Below are 23,955 nucleotides of genomic sequence, written 5' to 3' on the forward strand. Positions count from 1 at the left end.
CTGCTTACAACACGGTTATCAAGGCAGCATCCATTTACAGTGTAGGCTGGAAGAGTACTCAAGTGTTGAATGAGATTAACAACATGCTAAGGTCATACATCCACACTGCAATACTAAACCACAGCAAGAAATGTTCACATTACCAGCCATGGCTTGCTTGAATTTGTAGTGTAGACAGAACCTGTAACGCTTCTCAAAAAATCCCTATTCAAATTATTAGCAACAATATTATGTTGACCATTTGTTGATAGTGTGATAAACAGATATGGGGATAAGTCCCTAATAGGTTTTGCCGAAAACTGAAAAAACTGGCAGAGAGGTTAAATAATTTGTCTAGCTGCATCACACAGGAAATCAGTATCATAGCCATGAACAGAACCCCAACTCTAAGACCTGTGTTTTAGCCAAACGATTGTGCCTCAGTTCCCCTCATTATGAAGAACATGCTGCACTGGGAAGAGCCTAAGCTTTACGCTGGAGTAATAAAGGTAGGTTTTCTCCCTAAATAGATTCACATTGTAGTTCCTACTGCAATTACACATCAAACTTTTATCATCTTTTAAGAACAAAAGATTAGGTCAAAACAGGTGTAATGGGAGAGAAGACCATGAAAGGTTGCTCACACAGGATACTAGGACAACAGGACAATGGCATATTTATTTACAGTAGGACACAGAATACATACATTAATTAAAAATACAAAGAATAGAATACAGAGAGAACAGTATGGAGGGAGGGAGAGAAATTAATGCTGGCTGAAATTCCGCACTAGGAAATCACCCAGAATCTCAGAAAGATATTTTAAATCAGAGATTACTAAGGATCCCACAACACAGTTAACGAGTGTATCCCATGCTCCCTTTTTCCATCCTTGATTCTTGGCTGGGTAATTGAAGATTATTAGGCAAGATTTAATGCAGAGGAGAAGTTGAAGGGTTTGGGATTTTAGTTCTCCATTCTTCCTGCTTGGGGAGTGAAGGGTCACTATTAAAAGTCAGAACCCTTTACACAGCCCCCGTGTGGATTGTTACGGTGATACTCAGGGTACAGAAACCCTCAAATATATCAGACTCACTGTTAGCAACAGAGAGGGGTCTTGTTTGGAGTCACGTCTGTGTCTAAATGATATCACTGTTGCCTGTGACGGCAGAATATTTGGAGACCGTTTTTCCCCCCTGTCCTGTTGAAGAAATAAAAAGAACTCTTACAGCCCTGACTAAAGTCACCCCTGTAGCCTGACTGAAGTCAGCTTAGATCTGGGGATGGAGAGAGGCTTTGCTGCAATTTGGGACTAGATTTGCCAGTAGCTGTAGTTTTGTTTGAAATGACCCAAATAAAAATTCAAAGGTAAGTTAAAAAGAGCCTCCCGTGGGCAGAGTCAGACATCCAGCCATGGGAAAGGAGGAACCCCCTAAAGAATAGCACTCCCTGGCTAGTCCAGAGGGCTCATCCCATTTTGCACCCAAGAGCAGAATACAAGTTATTGAGGTGTGAATCTTTCCTGCTCCCTGGAGGCAAAGTGAGGAGAGGAGTGGAGAGCGGGACCAGCCAAGAGGCAGAGCAGGTGGGAAGCACACCTCCCCTTTAAGAAACAGAAGTGGGAGGAAATCCTCAGAAACCACTTACTCCGTTTCCCCCTGGCCGCTTCCAGATAGCCTACGTGCACTTTGCAGGAGACATGTCCCAACTCAGAAGCAGAGATTTCTTGGCACTAAAGCAACACTGTAATGAGTCTCTCTATACAGGGCAATAGCCAACCACAGAGGCCTCTCTTAAGAAGTAGGACTGTCCCGTTTCCTCAGATGGCCAGAACAAAGCAATTAATGGAACAAAACCATGTGGCCATCTCATAAATGTTCTCCAGGGTCCAGGGCCTTGTGCTCTAGATAATCAACAAGTATTCCCGCTGCTTCTGGTACAATGGCATGTCCTGCTTCGTCGTGCTGCCACTAAAGGTGACTCAGCTCTTCCAGAAGAGAATAACTCCTGCCCGCCTCTGAGCCCCTCCAGTTTATGCACCTGGAGTGGTATGCGCTGTCCAAAAGGAAGAGGAGGGAGAAATGATGCAGACTGTTACGATTCTCAGGCCGACTCAGAGAGAAATTGCACTTGCCAGATTCTGAATGGCGTCTCCATGGAACTGTAAGCCAGTTGGAGCGCTGGACATTGCTGTAGTCAAAGCATGCCAGACTCACTCATGTAGGGGAAGCCTTCAAGATCCTCCTAGCTCACCACACACTGAAGTACCCTCCACCTCTTCCAAACAGACCCAAGGCAGGAGACAAACCCTGTGTGTTATTGGTCTGAAGTCTCTCTCTGAACCCAAGTGCCATAAGGGCTGAAGAAAAAACATTTCACAAGTGTTTCCATTGCTGTCTCAAATCCATTTGTTATTCAACATCAAAAAAGAATGAATTAGCAAAAAAGGGGCTTACTTACATAGAGGGATATTTTCAGCTAAAAATCCCTCAGAACTGGAATAAAATAATAAAGTTAAAATGCAAGGTCTCTACACACCCGTCCCCCCAGAAGTAGCCCCAGAATCCATGTACACTGTGCCAAAAATTACATTCCAAAATGAGCAGGAGTTATTTATTTCTCTTGTCACTCCCCCATTGGGTTTTGTTTCCTTAAAAGAACTGGGAAAGGATCATCCTCTTCCTTTCCAGGAGGAAATGCACACAGAGGTGTCTGCTTTGTGCTGAGTCTATGCATCTTCAGTCTATTTTCACTGCAGCGTAGATCTTACGGACAAACATGTAGGCTGCGTAGAAGCCAATGGTGCCAGTAAGGAGCCAGAAAGACAGGACCATGAGGGCAGTGTAGCCAAAATAGAGTAGGGAGGGAATGAACTCAACGATATCCAGCTAGAATAGAGGAGAAAAAGCAAAGTGAGGCTGAATCCGAAGTGATGCTAAGCGTCAACTCCCCAAGTCACTCAGTAACCTGTTCCTCTTCCTCTTCTTCCTATACCTACTCCTCTTCCTATATCTACTTCTATCCCTCTTCCACAAGAGAGTGGTCAGGGGAAACAGTGAGAAAGGAAAGCACAGGACAAGTTGAACATGGAATCTAAATTCCTCTCCCCACTCCTAAAAGGTGGAGCTCCTTCCAAGTCACAGCAGGGATCCACTGGAAGAGAGACGGAAGTAACCCCAAACTGAATTAATATCACCCCAGCTGGGGATGATCCCGCCAAGGCAGAGGTTGAGAACATTAAGCAAACATTAGATCACTCCCTGTAGGTGGATGCAGGCAAGACTGGAGTCACCAAGTACTTGAACCTTATTGCATTTCAATAGTGTAATTAGCAGAATCATCTCTAGAGGCAAAAAAAAGCACTGAACAATGAACAAAGAAGGATACTGCAGAGAACAGCCAAGCACTGGCAGCAGGATGGACTAGAACCAGATGACCCAATAGGACTTCCCTCTCCAAATTCTGAAATGCCCGGGGGAAATGTAGAGCTTTTACACAATGGGGATGGACAATACCTTATTCACAAAGTAAAAGATGGCATAAATCAGCACATAGAAGGCAGATCCTCCAGACACCAAGAAGGTCCTCCACCACCAGCGATAATCCTGACAAGGTAGAAGAGAGAGACTTCATTATTCCCAGGACTTTATTTCCCTCTTGGGCTCCTAGCTACACATGCCTCGTTGGCCCAGATGGGGTACAAACTATCCCCTGAGGCTGGCAGGTTACCACCCTCTTTTTTTCAAAAGAAAGCCACTGTCTGGGGATTCATTCATCTTGTTATGAAGAAGAAACTTATGAATCATTTCCAAATTGTCGGACGTATAACAGAGAACAAACAAACAGTTAACAATGAAACAGAAAGCCAGGCCACTATCGTGACACATGCAATGGGAAACAAGGAAGAGCTCCTTCAGAAATCTGCAGATCGGAGGTACTTCTCCAGGAACGATTATACTTGAAACAAGTCTTCCTGCACCTCCCTTTGAGACAGACTCAGCCTCAGCCTGCAAGGTGCTCAGCAACCTCACACCCCTTGAAGTCTATAGCAGTTGAGGGCATTTAACACCTTGTAAGCTGGAGCCCCACATCAGCCGGCTAGACTTCTGCTGTGAAGTAGCAGTCAAGTAACAGCCCTTCTTGGAAGACACAAGGGCCGTCCACAGAGAGTTACTGAGAGGCAACAGGGGCATGTCTCACCTCAGCACAGAGCTGGAAGTACACCATGACGATGCTGATCTGGGAGCAGGATACCACCAAGATTATGAACACCAGGAAGAGGAAGCCAAAGAGGTAGTAGAACTGGTTCTCCCAGATTGCCTGGGAAAAGGACAGCAACACTGGTGTAAACCAAAGGACATTAGTCTAACTTCTCAAACAGCTGACTTAAGTAACTAAGTGGTTTGCTCATTACGAGGGTGGGTCTAACATGATACATGGAGCCTGGTATGCTTCACAACACGCCTGGAAAGGCATTAAGCTGGAAGAGCAAGTTCACAAAGCTAGGCAAGAAATAGCTGCCCAGACCCCAAATAGCTAAGGGAAAGGGGGCCATGCAATCTCAGGGACACACTGAGGTGGGAAGAATTCTTGCTGATGGAGCAGGTCTTCGTTCTTCACAGTAACGACCCCTGTGTTTTCTGCTGGTCACAGTCCTTAGGAAGGTGGAACACGGGAAGGAACTGCAGCTGTCTCATCTGAAAAGCGGCACCCGTGGTTTCTATGCTTTGAAGCAGCCTTGGGGCCTCCCCTCACCTTGGCTGTCCTTACTCTAACCCAAGACCTCTTTCAAGAACCCCAGGGAGAAAACAGGCTGGAAGACCTATAGTCTAGTAGTGCTTTCATTCACAAGGCCACTGGGGGGGGAGGAAAGGAAGCAGCAAAACTGTTTCCCACTCCCTGCACGCACTCACCAGGATAGAGGATTCTCCGCCTGGAGCAGACCTCTTTTTAAAGGGAGAGTGCAGCAGGGGGCTCAGTGATGGTAGGGACTCTATTTCAAAGAGAGGAGGATTGGGTACTTACACTGAAGATGAAGAACAGTTCAATGAACATGGCTCCAAAAGGGAGAATGCCGGCCATAAGAATCCTACACAGCGAGGGAGAAATTCGGTTACCAGCGAAGCACGACTGTCTTTACTCAAAGATTAGAAAACCACCACCCACAGCCAGACACACTCGGGGTCAAAGGACACAGCTGGAATAAGTCTCTCACAATTAATTAAATGAACAACTGCTTTCTTGGCCCTTAATAAATCTCATCAGGTAGGTGGTCAGGAGGTACTAAACCACAGACCAGGGTACATTTATTGTTCCTCTAAGCAGCACAATGTTACAATGAGTAAACATTGGGGGGTGCAGTGGGAGGGGCTGCCCACACACATGCAATTCACCAGTCATGTCCAGAGAGCACCAGATGGCTGACTTCTACAGTGGGCAGAGGAACTTGGGGGAGTCTTTTAAACCACCAGATTTACTCAACACTTGCCACTCACCCAACGAATCTGTTCATGTACCACCTCTGCTCCGGGATCTGCCTTGGAATCTGATTGGTCCGCACAGGATTATCATACGGCTGTTTGCGAAATCCAAAGTAGTATCCCAGGTAGACCAAGGGCAAGGAGATACCGAACCACATGCAGAGCAAAGCCACCATGGTGGGGAAAGGAACCTGGAACCACAGCAAGCATCATCCTAGGGTCCTAGCAAGTCCATCCACCAAATTCACCAATGCCAACAACCAGAGCAGCTTTTCAAAGTCTAGCTCACCACCAAACAGGGGATGTCAGCGAGACCCCACAGTTGGCTCCCTCTCACAGCATGGGAATGCTTTAGATTCAGCCATTCACACTGGCTTTACCTCGCCTCACATCCCATCTGTGTCCAGGGACAGCTTCAAACACATCACAGCAGGCAGGCAGGCGCTTTTCAACATGGACTTATTTGCTTTTCTGAACTGTTTCTGCCGGTGCATGTTTACATGTCAGACTGTGCCCCTCCAAAGGACACAGCCAAGAGGGGAAGCAAGGGGAGGCCCGTCACCAGGACATTTGTAGCTGGAACACTTCCCTTCAACAGCACTCCTAGAATTCCAGATCCCACCTACCGAAATCTGCTTCAGGACACTCACCATTACAGGGCCAGCGCTTGACTGCAGACACCTCCATAAACTAGAGGAACCCAGAGATTAAGTGCCCCCCTTCCCCACAGACCTCTATGATCACCCTACCCAGCCAGGTTTGCAAGAACTGGGTACTCACCGCTCCAGAGGACTGCTTCCCCCAGATGAAACAGTTCAGGATAAAGCAGATACCAAAGACTACGCCAGGGTATAGGGTTGCCGTCTGTGGGAAAGAGCATATGTTAAGAAAGCGGGAGTTTGTTATCCACCAGGTGTTCATAATGGGACCATCACTGGGGTAAACTAGGTGCAGAGGAAACACCCATTCACCTCTCCCCTTCATGCCTGCCTGTGATCCCACCCCCATGCCCTTCTGCTTTGTTGTGATCCATACCACAAAGACCTCTTTCTGGTCAGGATTTCCCCCCCACAGAGCTGCCAGGACCCAAACCCCATACCCAGCCTCTCTCTCTCTGATACAGCTGGGCAATGCCCACCTGCCCAGCAACACTACAGCAGGATGCTTAACTGCACATGGTCATTCAATGAGTGGATTCTGCCTTGAGCAAGCGTAGCAAAGGAACTCTAAAAGTCACTTACACAGAAGGCCCCTTTCTTCCATCTGTGGCCTTTCAGCGTCCGGTACAAACGGCCAGCAGAGAACCCCCCAAAAACCCTGGGATGGAAAACAGGAAAGAGGCCAGGTTATCTCCCATCACCTGACAGGCAACAGTGTCATGGCCTAAAGGCAGCAGACACACCTACCCCATGAACATGAAGAGAAAGCAGGCAGTGGTCATCAGGGCGCCCCGGCTAGAAGGTGACAGCATCCCCAGCATGGCAACAACTGCGACGTAAAGCACAAGAGAAAGGTGGCAACAGATGGACAAACGCTCTCTCGAGGGGCCCTGCCTCACTCCAGCTGGCTGGAGAATCTAGCAGCCGGGGATCGCGTCACCTCCCACACACAACTCATTTTCTCAGGCCAGACCTGAGACCAGCAGCCTCCGGTGACCAGAGACAGGAGGGATAAGACCCTTCCAAGTAGCACCAAGGCTTTGTTTGGTCTCAGCCAGGAGCAACACACGTCAAACCGCTCAGTATTTCCAACTATTTTAAGAGGTGCACTCAGAAAGACAGTGTGTGCTTTCCTTTACCTGCTAGAGTCTTCCCACAACCCCGCCCAACACAGCGCTCAGATCATTGGTGGACCACAGCATCCAAACCACTCCACAATGGCTGACACGACACAGAAAAATCTGGGTGCTTTCCTTAGGGAAAGACACCTAGAAACTTGGATCTACTAAGTACGGCCCTGTAGTCTGAATCAGGACATGGCCAGCAAACGTAGGGGCTGAGCCCAAGACAAGGCAAGCACCACCCGCACGGGGAGCTGCTGAAGCTCTGCTCCTGATCAGGCCTATGTAAAGACACAGAATTATCCTTCCCCTCATGTTAAGACTGCTCCAAACCCATTGGTGATACTCACAGATAACTATCAGGATCATGCAAAAGAGCTGAATTCCAGAGCCCAACAGCGAGCTGAGAATCATGGGATATTGTGGAGGCCTGAAGACATCTCCATGCACAAGTTTCCAACCAGACTCCTCCATTGTATCTTCCTGTAGCAAGACCAGAAAAGGGGGCATTGAGATTTCCTTACCCAGATGGAAATATAGGCTCCTTCAGGATGTCTCACTCCCCCTACACCAACTCTTTTTCAGCGATTCCATCATTCTCACTCTGCTTTCCGCTTGGTTTTAAACTGAGGGTCTCTAAACACAGCTTTATATCTGGGCTACCGCATACAAGGACACGTTTACTGAGCTAGTTATTTACTCAGTCACTCCGGAAGAGTTTAATAAAGTCAGTGGTAACGAACCTCTGGCAGCTCAGCTGATCAATACACCAGTGGTTCATCTAACCATTCTACCCTCCCCATCAGTTTATTAGAGCTGCCCCTCCCACCTTCAAGAACACCCCTGACAAAGTAGGGGTGGGTGAAATGCATCATGTCTTCAGAGAAGGGCCCCTTCCCATTTGTTCTGGTTTGGCGCACCCTTCCCCCCCAGGAGAACAAGATACATTTCGTACAATGTCATCTTCCTTGTTGTAGTTGGCAATGTCCTTCCTGAGTGTGCGGATAATGATCATGCTGAGAATACCTGCAATACACAAACCCAGAGCAAATGAGGCTTTGTTACAAGGCACCCAAGCGACCTGCCCCTCCTCCTCTCCTAGATGCTGCAGAACCACAGCTGGGACTCAGCATTCCCGGGTCAGAACTCATTCCTTCCGTGCTTGAGCCCAGGTGACACGACTTAAGCAACTCAGCTGCTCCCCCGGAGCCTACTCCTGCACCACTGCTGTCAGTGGGAGCTGTCACTGCCTTCAACGGGCAAAGAGGAGTATTCATGCACAAACAAGGCCATGTTGTCTTTCCAAGTTTGTTCCACAGCTCACTAGGGGGTAGACGGGGAACACTAAGAGGCAGAGACAATTGCACACCAGTATCTGTGCACATGGCGAGTGGCAGAAGTCAAAGCGTGAGCAGACTCCTCCACCTAAAGTCCAGTTGGACCATACAAGAAACAAGAACCCAGGGCTGACTCCAAAAGGTGCTTCCTGGGATGGGAGTTTTACACAAACTGCCCCTTGGCACAACTCTATTTGTTTACTGCACCTATTTGGGAATTCAGACATGCCCACCTGCAGCTGATGTTTAAAGCACGTTCCTGACCCTGCTGGCTAGCAATGGGGAGATAAACCCCCACCCCAAGGTCACTCACCTGAAAGGAAAAAGACAACCACAACTGAGTTAATGATGGAAAACCAGTGGATCTGCACATCACTCATGGTCAGGTACGTGTCCCAGCGAGAAGCCCATTTAATGTCACTCTCCTGGAGGAAGAGAACAGCATGTTGGAAACTGATGAGACACCCCAAAAGCCATTGGCTCCCCGCACTTGCTCATCAAAGCATACCCGCACACAATTCATTACTCCTGTCTGCCACACGGACAACCAGGGCACTTGTCTCAGCATGCAGCCCGGAACTCAGCGCATCCCAGAGTCCAGGTCAGCCAAGTCGCCCCTTACTCACCTCCCAGTGGACAGAGTAGGTGAAGAGCAGCTGATTCTTCTTAGCAGGATCTATCTCCTGAGGGGCTGAGCCTGCAGCTTCGGGCAGTATGCACGTGCCCTTCTCATCTGCCTTCAGATCTGCAGGAGAAAACACCCCCACATTGTATGCCCCATACTGGCATTTCCCTCCACCAAGCTCCCCGCAGAGTTCTAAGGCACGGTCTTGCTCTTACTGAAGGCAGCAGAACACACTGTGTGTGTGTGTGGGTTTTGTGTGTGTGTGGGGGCGGCAAGGAGCGGCCGGGGGGGGGAGGGGGGCGGCGGCAGGCAGAAGAAGTTCTCTCCCTCGGTGGCTGAGCAGCCTTTCATTGTTCAAAAGCTATCCTTCCAGCCAACACAGGATCAGCATTCCTGTGGGGAACCCTGGCCAGGCCCATCCTCAGCTGGAAAGATAGATGCTACAGAAACAGAGCCTCTTAAGACAGAGGTTTGGAAGAGAAACAAAGGGGTGGATCCTCCACTCCACCAGAAACACTGAAGACCCATCAACCCCCTACATCCTCCCACTCCCAGGGAGGTGGTAGGATCATAAGAATTACCATACTGGATCAGACCAGGGTCCATCTACTTCCACCCCATCTCCAACAGGGTCTGATACCAGATGCTGCTTAGGAAGGAGCACAGGACAACAGAGCTCATAGAGGGAGTTTCATTCTAACCCCCAACAGCGAGAGGTTGGCTCATGCCCTGCATCAGCTGGACTTATATATCCCATCTAAGACATCTTTTCAAATTCCATCCAGTGTGGCTGTTCTCCTTTCCACATTAACGTCTATGCCTGTTGTCTTTTGTGAACCCCATTCGCCTCCATGAAAGTTAGTGGCAATGAGTTTCACAGGAGAATTATGCAAAAGGGATATTTCCTTTGATCAGTTTTCTCATGTGGTGCAATTCAATTTCATGCACATCCCACTGCTCTTATATCACAGCAGGTGCTTTTATTTACTGGGACATATTTCAAAATCCCTTATTCCAATGCCCAGCTCTGCTCTGCAGCTGGAACTTGCCATACTGGGATTTGGTTTCCTCTTTGGACCTGCAATGCAGATGGCAGTGACCATAGGGAGCTCTGCTGCCATCCTTGCAGGCTACGGTAGACTACAGACTTTACCTTCAAGTTTAATGCTCTGGGGAATCACTTCAAACCGCACGACCCTGTAGGTGGGCTCCTGATTCTCCTCCACCTCCTCTCTGTGGTAGTAAAGGATGAAGGAGAGGTGGTTGTGCAGGTAGAACTAAAACAGATGGACATTAAAAGAAGTGTTAGTGACCTTAGGGAGAAATAGACAACACCTGGGGGCAACAGCTGCCCACAGCAGCAGCACATTCTCCAGATGGTTAAGGAATCCAACAGCCTCAGATATTCTGAGCTACAAAGCAAGGCTGCACTCTCTCTCTCTGGGCTCTCAGATTAAAGGAACAGGATTTCTCTCCTCAGTAATTGTCTCAGGTGTTTGATCCAAATGGGATGACAACGTTTCAATCCATTTCGGACCAGGTGACCACAGATATACTATATACTAAGGGCAGAACCCAGCAAACTGTTCAACAGCATTTTGCATGGTGGGATTCGACTAGCTACAAGGGCTCCTTTGAACTTACTGCTCTACAAGGTCCCTTTATTACATCAGATATGTACACTGCACAGGGTCCTGGTTGCCACATGCTAAGCACAGCTTCTTCGATTCAACCTCATCCTGCCATACATGGGACGCACAGCAGCTCCATACGAGTACACATGGCTTCCTTCATCCAAAAGAGCTTAAGCGTGCCCAGTGATCAGAAGTGCATGTGCAGCTGCACGCACAATTACACCAAGTGCACGAACAAAGGAGCCAGACACACAGCTGACCACTAGCACATGCAATGATGGTAATTGTGCTTACAAACCACGCATGCAATTGCACACTAGTCTGAAAATCTCCCCCACAAAGTGGCCAGGGGTCTGTTCTTATAACTTTGCCAATGCCTTAATTTTCCCTGCTGCAACATGCCCTTTCCCTCCCTCTCAATCACATGTGTTTGATTCACACACACTCAAGTGAATTCTCATTCTTGTTCTCTGACCTGAATAAATACACTCTCCATTATTATATTCCAGCCAATTCCTTTTGTTAATAAAAATACTGTGAAAAATACTCAGAGGCATTTATAGAAGGAACTCGAACAAGTTACAAGCATTAGATAATCCTCAAAGCACTCCTGGGAAGTAATCGTCATCACCACCATCACCACTTCACTTATGGGGACACTGAGGCACAAAGCATGCTCTCAGTCATTTGGTGAATCAGTGGCAGAGTTATGAACACATCCCAGGAGCCCTGGCTCCCCATCCCCGAATCAACAACTCTTTTTTCCATTCCATCAGGGCTGGTCTAAACACTAGAAAATTAGGTCGACCCAGCTACATCCCTGAGTGACGTAGTTAAGCCGACCTAACCCGCAGTGTAGATAATGAGAGGCTGACCGAACAATTCTCCCATTGACCTAGCTACTGCCGCCGGGGAGGTGGATTAACTACAGTGACAGAGGAAACCCTCCTATCGCTGTTGGGAGTGTCTACACTGAAGTGCTACAGCAGCGCTGCAGCTATGCTGCTGTAGTGGTCAAGTGCAGACGTAACCTAGGTCTGAGGATCTACAATACCATACAGGTATTTCAGTCCTTTAGACAGCCGTTCAGCAGCAGTTCCAATCCTCACTCCCCCTGGCAGGCATCTGACCTCATTGTGAGCTTTATACTTTTTGAAGGAGGCCCACAAGGTTCTCCAGAGCAGGCTTTTCAGGGGTCCCACAGAGACTTTATATAGGAAACTTCAAGAACAGTGTACCTTATTACTGTCCATGAACCCAAGCCTGTATCCATGTTCAAACTGCACGTCTTTCTCCTTCTTCTTCTCCTCCTCACGATTCGAGTAGAACTCCAGCCGCGTGGCAACAGGTAAGTTATCAGCAATACTGAGAACACACAAAATTTTCAGATCAAACCAGTCCACAGTACAGCGATTCCAACCCAACCCTGCTACAGTGGGATTCTGATGGCACGCTAACGTCCCCTCGCGCACACGGAGCTGGACTCACAGATGGATATAGTAATCCTCCCGGATACGCTCTGCAATCAGCTTGCTCTGTTCCACAGTCAGGGTCACTGGCTTGTTGGGAATGTCGCACAGAACCTCACATTTCTTCTCTATGTTCATGGAGACCTGGAAGGGCGTGTTTACTATCCGGTCCCCCCGCAGAACCTCACCTGAGAAACAGATACATAACGGGAGGGGGGAGGGACACCATTATCAAGCAACGCTGATTCTGCCACAGGGTTTCTAGCACACTACACATCCTGGAGCAATGAGGGCAGCTTCAGTGAGTTGCAGTGTGGACAGCAGAGCCTTGTGGAAGCTGGAGAGGTTACAGCACACGGTGACTTTATGCGAAAGGATCGTTTGGAGCAAGGATCTCGTCTTGTTTGTCGGAAGCCACCAAGTACATTGATGGAACTACAAAAATAATAATCCACCAAAGAAGTGTTTCCCCTCACTCCTTGGCTAACTGGATATTCCAGCAGCCTGTGGCTGCCTCTGATCGGCTAGCAAGGAGAGCACGGTACACTGGAGAGGGCTCCCCCTCCAGAAGTCACAGCTTATCATAGGCTACCTTTGCAATTATTTCTCCCACTTTAAATGCACACAGTGAAGTCGCTCACGCCCGTACCATGCAAGAGGTAGGGCTGCAAATGTTACTGTGTTCCAAGCACCGGTGCTGTTACTGCTCAGCCTATGACATTGTACAGGCCTCAAAAGCAGCATATTTACATACTGAGAGCGTGCTGCGTGGTGGGTACGTACCCAGATTCTCAGCCTTGTATGTTATCTTGTCGGGTTGGCAGAAGGGCAATGAATAGTACCCATATGGCAGCTGGGTTCGTGAACTGGTGAGCTTCACAGCCTGAAGAAAGAAGCAGCCGTTATCTTCCCCACTGTGACCCGCTAAAAACTCAGCCCACTTCCTACTCTCCCTACATCAGCTGGAAGTTGAAGCCTCATTCAGGAGGCTGATTTCAAAAGGAAAACACTTTGTAAGCCCAGGAACAATCAGTGACATCTCCATGAGTGACGTTAACTAGGGCACTAGAGAGCCAGAACTGAGCAGGAATGTATGTAAAGGGCTGGCTGGGCAGCCGTGGGGTAGCGAACACCACTGTGTATGACAAATGTCATCATGCAACTGTCTTCTTCACAAGGCAGAGATACCCAGACACATTAGTCCCAAGCATTTATTTGGAATTTCCTGTTCTAGGAAAGGAGATATGGAAGTTACTGGGAAAGCTCCCAACTTCCTCACCTCTGCAGCCTATTCAGAGTTCTATGTGACCCACCAGCTGTAGCCAACTCCGCTTTAAGTAGCGGAGAAATGCCTGAAGCAGGTGTGGCTGATGTAGCTGGGTGTTACTCCTCTAGAGCTACCGCCCTCTTGAATCTATCCCATGCCTATTTTTTGAAGCTTCTGAATTGGTCACAGGTTTGTGAGAATGGTTTGGCGTTACCACTGTCATTACCTTTGGAAAAATCCTGGGCCAGCTCTACACAAGGAGGGCTTTGCCAGAATAACGCTCAGTGTGGAGGAAGCTCATCCAAGCAAAACTGCACTTTTGCGGGTATAACTGTGTCTCCAGTAAGGGCGTTTACTCACAGTTCTGGTCAGAGATCACCCTCCACGTACTTGACCAACATAGATGTGCTGACAAACTTTTGTCATCTAGACCTGGCCTAGTCATGTCCTCAATCTTATATGAAGAAGAACTGAGCAGAAGCTGCTTCTGAAGACATCAGATAGCGACAGAACTGAATACTGCTGGAGGGTACCCACAAAAATGCAGGGTACAGCGGAGGTGCAGAGATCCAATATCTGTTCTGACAAACAGGAGCTAACTGAAGCCAACCTCACTTATTGGAAATGCAAAGAAAGATTTGCCAGCTGGTCTCATTGCTGGCTTTTGAAATCCCTTTGCGAGTTACTATTCTGATCCAATCCCTCCTGAGGCTACCGTGCAATTTTACTGTAGCCCGCGGCTAGTCTTGTTTGCCTAAAAATAGCTTAGGTCTGGGGATTTGCGGCCAGAAAATGAGTTGCACTGTGCTTCGTACATGACTAGCCAACCCCAGCATCCCCACAGTCATCCACTTTTCTGGATGGCCTGTAAGTAACTAAGCCCACAGCTTTAGAATAAATAAATAAATGGCTTTAAGACTGTTGTATGTCTGGAAACCAAGTCTGAACTCTCTCCCAGCAGGATGGAAGCAGTTCTAGAGTCAGGTATTAACAACACAGTGTAGAAGCTCCAATGCCCTCTGGCCATTTTTTCACAGCTGCCCATTTTTGTTCCTGTGTAATCCATCCTACCTTGATTTCTACGGGGTCCTTCTGGTGGAAGTTGATAGGAGCTACACCTGGTACATAGAAGGAGCTTGTTTCATGAAAGAGCGAGAGCAGCAGCCAGCACATCAGTCTTTCCTGCAAAGAAAAAAAAATATCACACCACATCAGAACAACACCCGATGGGACAAAGGCAACATGGTGGACAAGAAATTCCCCACTCAGCAAATGACATTTATAAAGGCTGCATGGTTTAGCAAGTCAGGTACAACTAGGTCAACAGAACTGGGCTCTCTATTCCCAACTTGGGATTCTAAGCAAATCACTTCCCACCTTTGTTTCTCTTATTTACTTATCTCAGAGGTGTTGTGAAACGCAATTAATATCCGTAAAGTGCTTGAAAGTTCTTAGGCAGAATGTGCTACAGAACAGAACTGCAACATGTTGCAGATTTGGGGAAACAAGAGCTCTGAAGCAGTTGACCATGGACACTTGATGATCACCATTTTTCTCATTCCACTACCTACAAAGAAGCCTTTCCTTGACATGCTGTATCTAAACTCCACCCCCCACACACATTCTTGTTGCACACTACATAATCTGCTAGGTATGTAACATTCACTGGGCTGACGCTTGACATTTCTATTCCCACGTACAAATACACATTATACTTCACCCTGGTAACTCCATGTTTAGCTATAGAGAAGGGTGTTAGATGTGGCACTGGATTTCAGCCCACCAGGGCACTTCAGTAGTTCTCCCGACGCAACCCCTGGGCTGCTGTTCACAGGAGTAGTGTTTCCTGCTACACTGTAAAACAACTCTCTCTCTAATCACTGGCGTTGCACACCGCAATTTGACTAACAGCAGATGAGCGGTGCTAACTCCAGCTGTAACCTGTAGCTACACCCACCCCTTCATCACAAGCTCAAGCATCAACCCATGCCCCTGGACGGGTCAGATAGCTTGAGTTTAAAGCACCACTAAACTCAGGCTAGAGATGTGTGTATAGATAGGGTCCGGTTTGGGGCAACATTCAAGTTATACCTCAAGCTAACAGTGCAGTGAAGACAAGCCTACAGGCAACACTTTCCCAAACAGTTCCCCTATGGGAGCAGCAAAATCCATGTCACTCTGCTGGAGCCACTATGTCTACAGGCAGCAGCACAGGGGCCATGAGAGGTGGTGAAAGGAAGCACAAAAGAGAACAGGAAGGGAGCAGAGAAAATAGAAAAGAGAAGGACCAGACTGACCAAATGGCTTGGGGCTAGAGGAGGAAGAGGGGAGGAAGATGCTTTGGTGGATCACTGCCCAGGCTGGGACAAAGTTTAGCTGCTGGGTCAGCAGGGTCTGGGGAAGATGGTGGAGGCAGCACACTTTGTATCTGAGGATGGAGCATCTCGCAGAGTCTACGCACTGCTGTTGTCCAACTAATGCAGGATTGGCAGGCTCGAGGGAATTAATGTAAGTCAGCCCTCTTTGGCCAGAGGCAATCAACATAGTGCAGAGCAGTGAGGAGAAGACGCTGGCCCCTGGAAATTCACATCTGCCCACCAACCATGACAAAGCACTGCCTCACACAAGGAGGGTGAGCGAGGACACCTGTCCCAAACTGTGATAAAGGATGAAAATATCTGTAAACGCACACACTAGATATGGCCCAAACTTACCCCTTCCTGGAGTTTTCTTTATTTTTCGTTTAAACAACAAACCTCATGCTAAGCGTCCTTCTGAGATTAGCTACTCCTATGTTTTCCCCCTACAGAGCCCCACTGTACCTGACCCTATTTCCCCTCTACCTTCTGTACCTTTGGAGCTAATAGGACCCACCTGGGCTGGCTGCCAGTGAGAGTCAACAGAAAGGACCCTGAACAGAGATGCACAACCAAGCACTGGATGTCCTGTCACAGTATCAGAAGAGTACAGAAGTGTTCTTAGAGTTCCCATGTTCGTTCAATGCAACACAAGATTACAGCTTTACAAGTATTCACCCAGTCCAATAATCTGCTCTAGAAAATAAAGGCTTTATAATGTAAGCCTCTGCATGGGCCCTAGTTTGGTCCCATTAAGATGAAAAAGGTCCCCTACGTGGATAAAGGGCTAAGAGGAGAAACCTTGCTGTGTGTCACACATCCTCCCCACAGCTACTAGAGTTCATTTTTTACATAGTGTCAGAAATGTACACTGAACTTTACAGAACAGAGTAAGGTGCAATTCTTGCCTGATGAGCTTACAATATAACTGGATAAAAAGGAACATGGGATGGGCTCAGGAAATGAGCAGGCATGGAGGTATCATAGGAAGGATTTGCAGAAGTCTTCAGTAGACATTTGACAGAATAAGGAGACTGTTTCAGGTGCAAAGGCACGCCAGAAAGGTGGTGTGAAGCGGAAAGCTGCAGATATAGAGAACCCAAAGAAAGGGAACTGGGAGGAGGGAACAAGAGCAGAGATACAGTGCAGGCAGGGGTGAGATTGTGCCAGGCCTTGAAGGTGACGCCAAGAGGACGAGGGAAGCAGGTGGGATTTGAGGGAACTCTACAGTTTAGATTCGAGGCATGGCTGTCCAATGCATAACAACATGTAGCATGTGCAATGGAAGGAGTTAATGCTACTATCAGGACCTTTTCTTTCACATTTGCAGGTTTGCTTCCTTCTTTGTTTCAAGATAAAAAAGAAACTTAGCTGCAGCAATATGGACATGTGCCAACAGATTTGCACAACTCCAAGACCTAGCCCAGCAGGTCCTCTGCATGAGAGATTCCTTTAGGTTGCAGGACTGTGTCCTGTCTCCTTTAAAAAAAACAACCTCTGCTTACTTCCCCAGACCTGAAGAAGAGCGCTTTGTGTAGAGTGAAAGCTTGTACCTTCCACCAACAGAAGTTGGTCCAATAAAAGATATTACCTCACCTACCTTCTCTCTCTACTTAAAGTACGGTATTCTGATGGATGCATCAAAGTAGACCTCCAGAATCACAGGTCTGTGCAACTGTGGCTTTCACCAACACTGTGTATTTCAAAAAGAAATATCACTCTCGTGATGGAAAATCCCATTGGTGTACTGGGAAGTTGCAGCATATGGCAACAAGCGGGACCATGGAGTTACACAATTCCAAATCCCAATAGAAAACCTTTAAGCACATGAAAGTCATCTTAATGGACTAAGTTTCATAATTTAAGTTTCTCACACAAAACAACTAAGCCCTAAACAAGGGAGAAAACAAGCAGCTGGAGCAGCATTATTCACCCTGAAGTCAGATAGCAAGACAAGAATCACTGTTCCCATTCCACTGTGACCAACCCATCAAAGGGACAGGCATCCACAACACAATCTGGAGGAGAGGAAAGCATTGGAAAAGGCTATTTCTAAGACCTCTACAAGCGAAGAGCTGCACAGGAATTCTAAGCTTTTCCACAGACCTGGAAGGTAAATCTCACTGAGACAGACCAGAGAAATAACTTCCTTATTGCTGTGAAGCTAAGTGGACCCTTCCTTGCCAGGAATTCCTGGTGTGTCACAAAAGGGTTCCCACAACTACATAATATAGTAATGACACCACCAGACATGTGACGTTCCTTCATGCATGAAAATCAGCACTGACTAGCCTCAGGCACAGTCACATGCCAAATCCTCTCCAAGAAGTTCCTTCTGAATAATCAGCACCAGACTTGACACAAGCAAACAATTCCAGCAGGAAGTTCCACTGACTGTTATTAATCTAATTTATGAAGTCATCAAGAATGGCCACCAGTTAATCTGTGAATCTGTTAGTGTTTCCAAAACAGACACTTGTCTATAGCTAAACCTTCTGCCTGTGTTTTGGCTAGACAGGAGCTTACTAGCTATTTAAATTATATTTTTAAAAGTGCACACAGAATGTGTGAGAATTTACAGCCACTGAAGATGCCAGTGCAGGAGACTGAGGCTATGTTTACATTAGCACTTTTGTTGGTAAAACTTCGGTCAGTCAGGAGTGTGAAAAACAAACACGCCCCTGACTGATACAAGTTTCAGCGACAGAAGTGCTGGTGTGGACAGCACTATGTTGCTGGGACATAGTTACCGCCTCTCTTTGGGGTGGTTATATATGCCAATGGGAGAGCTCTCTCCCATTACCATCGAGCGGCTACACGGGAGACCTCACAACAACACAGCTCCAGCAGCATAGCTGTGCCGCTGTAAGGTCTCCAGTGTAGACACAGCCTGAGTTTCATAGTTTATCCACAGAACAAAGACACTACAAGCTTCTCTCCATGCCAGTCTGCTAACATGCCTCAAAACTAATCTGAAGGGATCGTTTCCAGGGGGGTGAGAAAGCCAGTCACCAAGCTCACTCAAATCAGTGGCCTCTCTACCGAGACTGCCAACAAGCAGGCCAGCTCACAGGACTGGGAGTGTGAGGTGTCCACTGGGGACAGCACCAAGACCAGGAGCTTATTTCACACAGGCTAAACTCAGATGGCAGTAACATGATTCATATCACAGACAGTGAACAGGGCTTGCTTTGGGACTTCCTTCTGACCAGTTTCAAAGTTCACTTGTAAACCCAGTGACAATATTATATGTTTACTCAAAGGGTGGAAATGGAGGGGTAAGGGTGCTGAATGGTGACTGACACCATATACACATTGATCGGAAAAAAGTCAGTGTGATTTGCTCTTTCCAGTCCTGTGCATCTTTCCATCCTCTATACTAGGGGCAGTGCCAGCCTCCTTTTAACTCACATAAAGCCATGTTTGGGGGGGAAAAAAGCAGCAAAATAGAGAAGAGAAACCTATGTAGTGAGCCAACCCCAAGCAGTCATTTCCATGAGAATTGGAAGACAAAGCAAACCTAAGCTCCCCTCTAAATAGAGCACATATACCATCACCCATGTCTTACATGAACAGATAAGAATGACACTGACAACTGGCACCTGCTTTTCGCCCCATCTGAGGTCCCAGTGTTTTTACAGCAGTCTTGTTAGATATTCTTGGCAACTGTGCTAAGACAAGCTCATCTTTATTATATTTCTGACCAGCTTTCACATGCACTCAGTGGAGCCACTGAAAGCCTTTGGCAAGGAGACAAATGGTGCATTCACACTGGTTTCAGACTGCCCCTTTGAGAGCCTCCTTTGCTCTCAAATCTACACAAGACAGAGGGCTAGTCTACACTATAATCACTTCAGCTGCTTCGCTGTAGTGCCACTAGCGCAGATGCTCCATGCCGTTGCAAGGAAGCTCTCCCATCAGCATAATTACTTCACCTCTCTGAGCAGCGGTAGCTATGTCAGTGGGAGAGCTTTTCCCGCTGACATAGCGCTGTCCACACCAGCACTTAAGTTGGTGTAACTTACGTCACTCAGGGGGGTTACTTTTCCACAGTCCCGAGTGACTTAAGTTATACTGAAATGAGCACTAGCGTGTACAAGCCCAGAGGCCTCAGCCTTCCAAATGGGCACAGAAATAACTCCACAGGGAAAGAACAAACAAGGTAATAAAGATGTTTGAAACAAAATAAATGAAAATTCCTGTACTTCCATGCAAAGAATCTTGAAACAATCTCCCATGGCATCCTCTGGCCCTAACACCACACTTCACACCTCTCACATCCCTTCCCAGCTATTAGTGCCCCAACATTTATATCCACAAAGTATGCTGATGAATTACAAGCGTCACCCATTTATAAGCCATGCACACAATATTCTAATCTGTATGAGCATCCTTCATAAAAGAACATGAATGATAGAAAAAAGCACAGCCCCTATGTCCCTGCCGAACAGCTGATGGGTGTCTAGTCCCCACCTCTGGATTTCAAATGCAGGGAAGCAGCCTCAAAGGCTATGAGCTGCAGACAGCTGCTTTCACCGCCTTTCAGATCCCCATCTGATCTACCATCCACAAAAAATGATCCGCAGATATAAAGCAGATATCTGTGGATTTTCAGGGCTCTTCTGGTTGGCTCAATCTACACATCTCCTATTTTATCACTGTTCTGTTTATTTCCTCGGTGCAGGATTTTATCTTGCAATTTCTTTTTGGTAGGGACTGTCTTACATTTGCACAATACCCAATACAATGGGACCCTGACCTGACTGGAACCTCTGGAAGCTAGTTATACAGCTAATAATTAGGAATCTTCTGCACTGCTCTATTGTCTCCAAGTTACTTTGTGGTTTTGATTTGTTCTCCTGTATATTAGTATCAGCCACAAATTTGATTACACTTGAATTGACACTAAAAAACGAAAAGCCCACACCACTTAAGACAAAGTAGCCACATAAAAGGCAAAGAGGGACTTTAAAAGAGATGCATTGGTCAAAAACCCCTCTAGAAACCATAAACCTGTCTCTCTATTACCTTTTTGGGAGGAAATCTCCCTCCATCTCACTACTGCCAGTGGTAATGCTCATATAGACAGAGGACCAGCACTTTTACCACGGTGCCATCTAGATCCAGAGCCTTGCCTACATTAGCTCTGCAACTGTTCCTATTAAGAACAGTGGAGCTCTTCTGGTAGTGGTGAAACAGGGGGAGGTTTATGTATTTTTTGAAGTGCAGAATAAACAAGACCTAAATAGGTCTCAGACTGGGTTACAAATAGTGGGAAATACTACTGCTTGAAGACTGTGAGAATTCATCACTATGACAGAAGCAGCTCTGCAGATTACTATGAGAACCACTGTCTTAGAACAGGCCATCACGGTAGCTACGTGAAGGTAAGGCAGAACCTCAAGTTGAAAGTTCTAGGGTGGAAAAAAACAAAAAGATGTTTGGTCAAGAATTTTTAACTACAAGCTACTTTTGTGAACTATCTATAAGGCAACAATTTAATCTTTTTGCATAAATGTAAAGTCAGCAGAGAGATCAGTCCCCATTTAGCAGTCATTCCTGCTACTGAATGGAGGTGATAAAGACATCAATACCTTCTCTTAGCCATGCTAACTTTCCTGCTTAATGTAACACACCCATCTCCCTCTCATGCAGGGGTGGGGAAGAGAGGATGATTCTAAACTTTAAGGTTTGTCCTGACTAGGAAAAGCGATTAGGGCTATGTTTACACTAGCACTTTTGTCGGTAAAACTTTTGTCGGTCCTTGATGCGAAAAAAACCCCACCACCCCTCTGACTGACATAAGTTTCATCAACAGACGTGACGGTGTGAACAGTGCTATGTCGGCGGGATATACTCTCCCACCAACATAGCTATAGCCACTTGTTGGGAGTGGTTTCATTATGCTGACTGGAGAGTGGTCTCCAGTCGGCATAGAGCAGCTACACGGGAGACGTTATAGCAACACAGCAGCAGCAATACAGTTGTGGTGCTGTAAGGTCCCTAGCACAGACATAACCTTAGTTTAGGTTAGGCCAGTCAATTGACCAGACATATAATGTCAATTGACTGTCTATTATTTGACCAGTCAAATATTCCAGCAAGAATGCCCTGATGCAGGCAGCAGCCTGCCTACCTACCTCTTTGGTGGCACCATGGTGCCAATCCTTCTTTTTTTTTTTTAGAACTTCATTTCACTGCGTTTTGCATTTTGTTGTTAAAATAACTCAGTTATCACTAATTACAAAAAACAAGTTAGTTAAGTATTTAACTTCGGCTAAGCCTTTTGGAGATCACAGAATCTTACTTTTTTTTCCTGTTACTGTTGTTAGTGTTCTAATAAATTAGTGCTTTCAAATTTTGACCATTTTTGTCCATTATTTTCAGACCAGTCAAATGCCCAACCTTAGATTGGGCTCAGCTAACATGTACTAACTATGCTCAACCTAAACATGACCACTTTTCCTAGTCAAGACAAAGTCAGGGGTCTGTTCCATCTCTAACTTCTGTGATTCTGCTAGAAGATTATTCCTTGCAAAAACAGGAATCACTGAACCAAGGGCTAGAGAAAGTACCACTGCCAAAGAGAATGAAAGGCCTCATACCTAGTGCATTTCATGCTTCCCTGAATTAAAACTTGACTGGTGCAAAGTCTGACCCTGTCCTGACCCTGGACAGGACTCAAGTCAGTGTCACACGTGAAGGGTGTGGATGTTCATTTCATGCAATTCCAAGGAAGCAGGATTCAAGGGAGAGCGCTTCTTTCAAGCTGGAGCCTCTGGTGCTCCGTGATCAACTCTGGGGACAAATCCCAGAGATACAGGAGACTCTTGCAAGAGAGCGCCGGGAGCTGGCGAAGTTGTGAGAGTAGTGGGGTTACAGCGCAGAATTAAAGCAACTCACCAACCGAGCCCGGGGCCCCAACGCCCCCAGCTACTCTCCCTAAGCAACCCCCAGCCTAGAAACTCAATACACTCCCCTCCCCCCCGGCCACCCCCAGCTCACGGTCCCCGGGCAGTACCGAGCCCAGCAGCCAGTGGACCCAGCCATCCCCGTCCCGGGCTTCCCGCCGCCGCCCCCGCCAAGCCTCCGGCGCACGGCTCCGCCCCAGCCAGGGCTCGACACTCACCCCTCGCCCCACCACAGCCGTCCCGGGGCCCTGGTGGGCCCGGCCCGGGCAGCAGCCAGCTCAGGCCCAGGAGCCAGAGGCCGGGACAAGCCCCGGGAGGGGGCGGGGCGGGGCGGGGCCTGGGTGCCGGGCTCGGCGGGCTCCGCTAAGGCCCCGGGCCGCTGGCACCGGGCCCCGAGAGGGGCTGTACGGGCCGCTCCACTCACCATGGCCCCCGATGCCGCCATCTTGGATCCACGTGTCGGGCCCGACGTAAGCGGAAGTAGTTGGTGGTTGGTTGGGGAAGTTTATCACCATGGAGACGGCGACGGGCGGAAGTCGGTTCCCTTCCGGGAGGGCAGCCGGGCCCGGGCTCCGGGACGAGACCGCCAGGCGGAGCGAGGAGGCCGCCGGGGCCCCGGCCGAGCATAGGCACTGCCTCTCGCCGAGCCACGCTCCCATCCCCGAACTACCAGCAGCAGAGCCCCCCCTGTCCGCGGATAGGCCTGCCTGCAGCGCCATCTTTACTGAGGGCAGCGGGGCACGGTCCGTTTCCTCAGGAGGTAACCTACGTTCTGCTCCCCCAGCGCCATCTTTACTGAGGGCGGAGGGGGGGGGCACGGTCCGTCTCCTCAGGAGGACGTAATCTGCGCTCTGCTCCCCGGCGCCATCTTTACTGAGGGCAGTTTCCTCAGGAGGTAACCTACTGTCTGCTCCCCGGCGCCATCTTTACTGAGGGCAGCAGAGGGTACAGGGTAGCCCAATGGGAAGTGCTCCATCCCTCCCCTTCTCTCCCGTGTGCTGTTAACCCTGGAGCCGAACGATGATGGTCTCTCTGCCACAGTGGTTACACCGGGTGAGGGCTGTTGGCCCCACAGACCCCCTCCCCACAGCTGGACAGAGAGATGGTGGCTGCACC

At 48.0% G+C, this 23,955-nt stretch overlaps 1 protein-coding gene across 1 annotated transcript; it reads right to left on the minus strand.

Moving 5' to 3' along the window:
• Positions 1-638: 638 nt before the first annotated feature.
• TM9SF4 (transmembrane 9 superfamily member 4) lies at positions 639-23,304 on the minus strand. Its single transcript, XM_067553970.1, has 18 exons — positions 23,264-23,304; positions 14,643-14,753; positions 13,088-13,187; positions 12,324-12,492; positions 12,074-12,200; positions 10,355-10,478; positions 9,203-9,321; positions 8,890-9,001; positions 8,195-8,265; positions 7,590-7,722; positions 6,866-6,947; positions 6,701-6,776; positions 6,240-6,323; positions 5,475-5,650; positions 5,005-5,068; positions 4,180-4,299; positions 3,495-3,584; positions 639-2,867 (listed from the first exon to the last, which is right to left on the minus strand). The coding sequence occupies exons 1-18, from the start codon at positions 23,282-23,284 to the stop codon at positions 2,718-2,720; spliced, it is 1,929 nt and encodes a 642-aa protein (XP_067410071.1). The 5' UTR covers positions 23,285-23,304; the 3' UTR covers positions 639-2,717.
• Positions 23,305-23,955: the final 651 nt, after the last annotated feature.

This window comes from Emydura macquarii, unplaced genomic scaffold (genome assembly GCF_026122565.2).
Source record: "Emydura macquarii macquarii isolate MOO-44397 ecotype Brisbane River unplaced genomic scaffold, CSIRO-AGI_Emac_v2 contig_1483, whole genome shotgun sequence".
Taxonomy (NCBI): domain Eukaryota; kingdom Metazoa; phylum Chordata; order Testudines; family Chelidae; genus Emydura; species Emydura macquarii.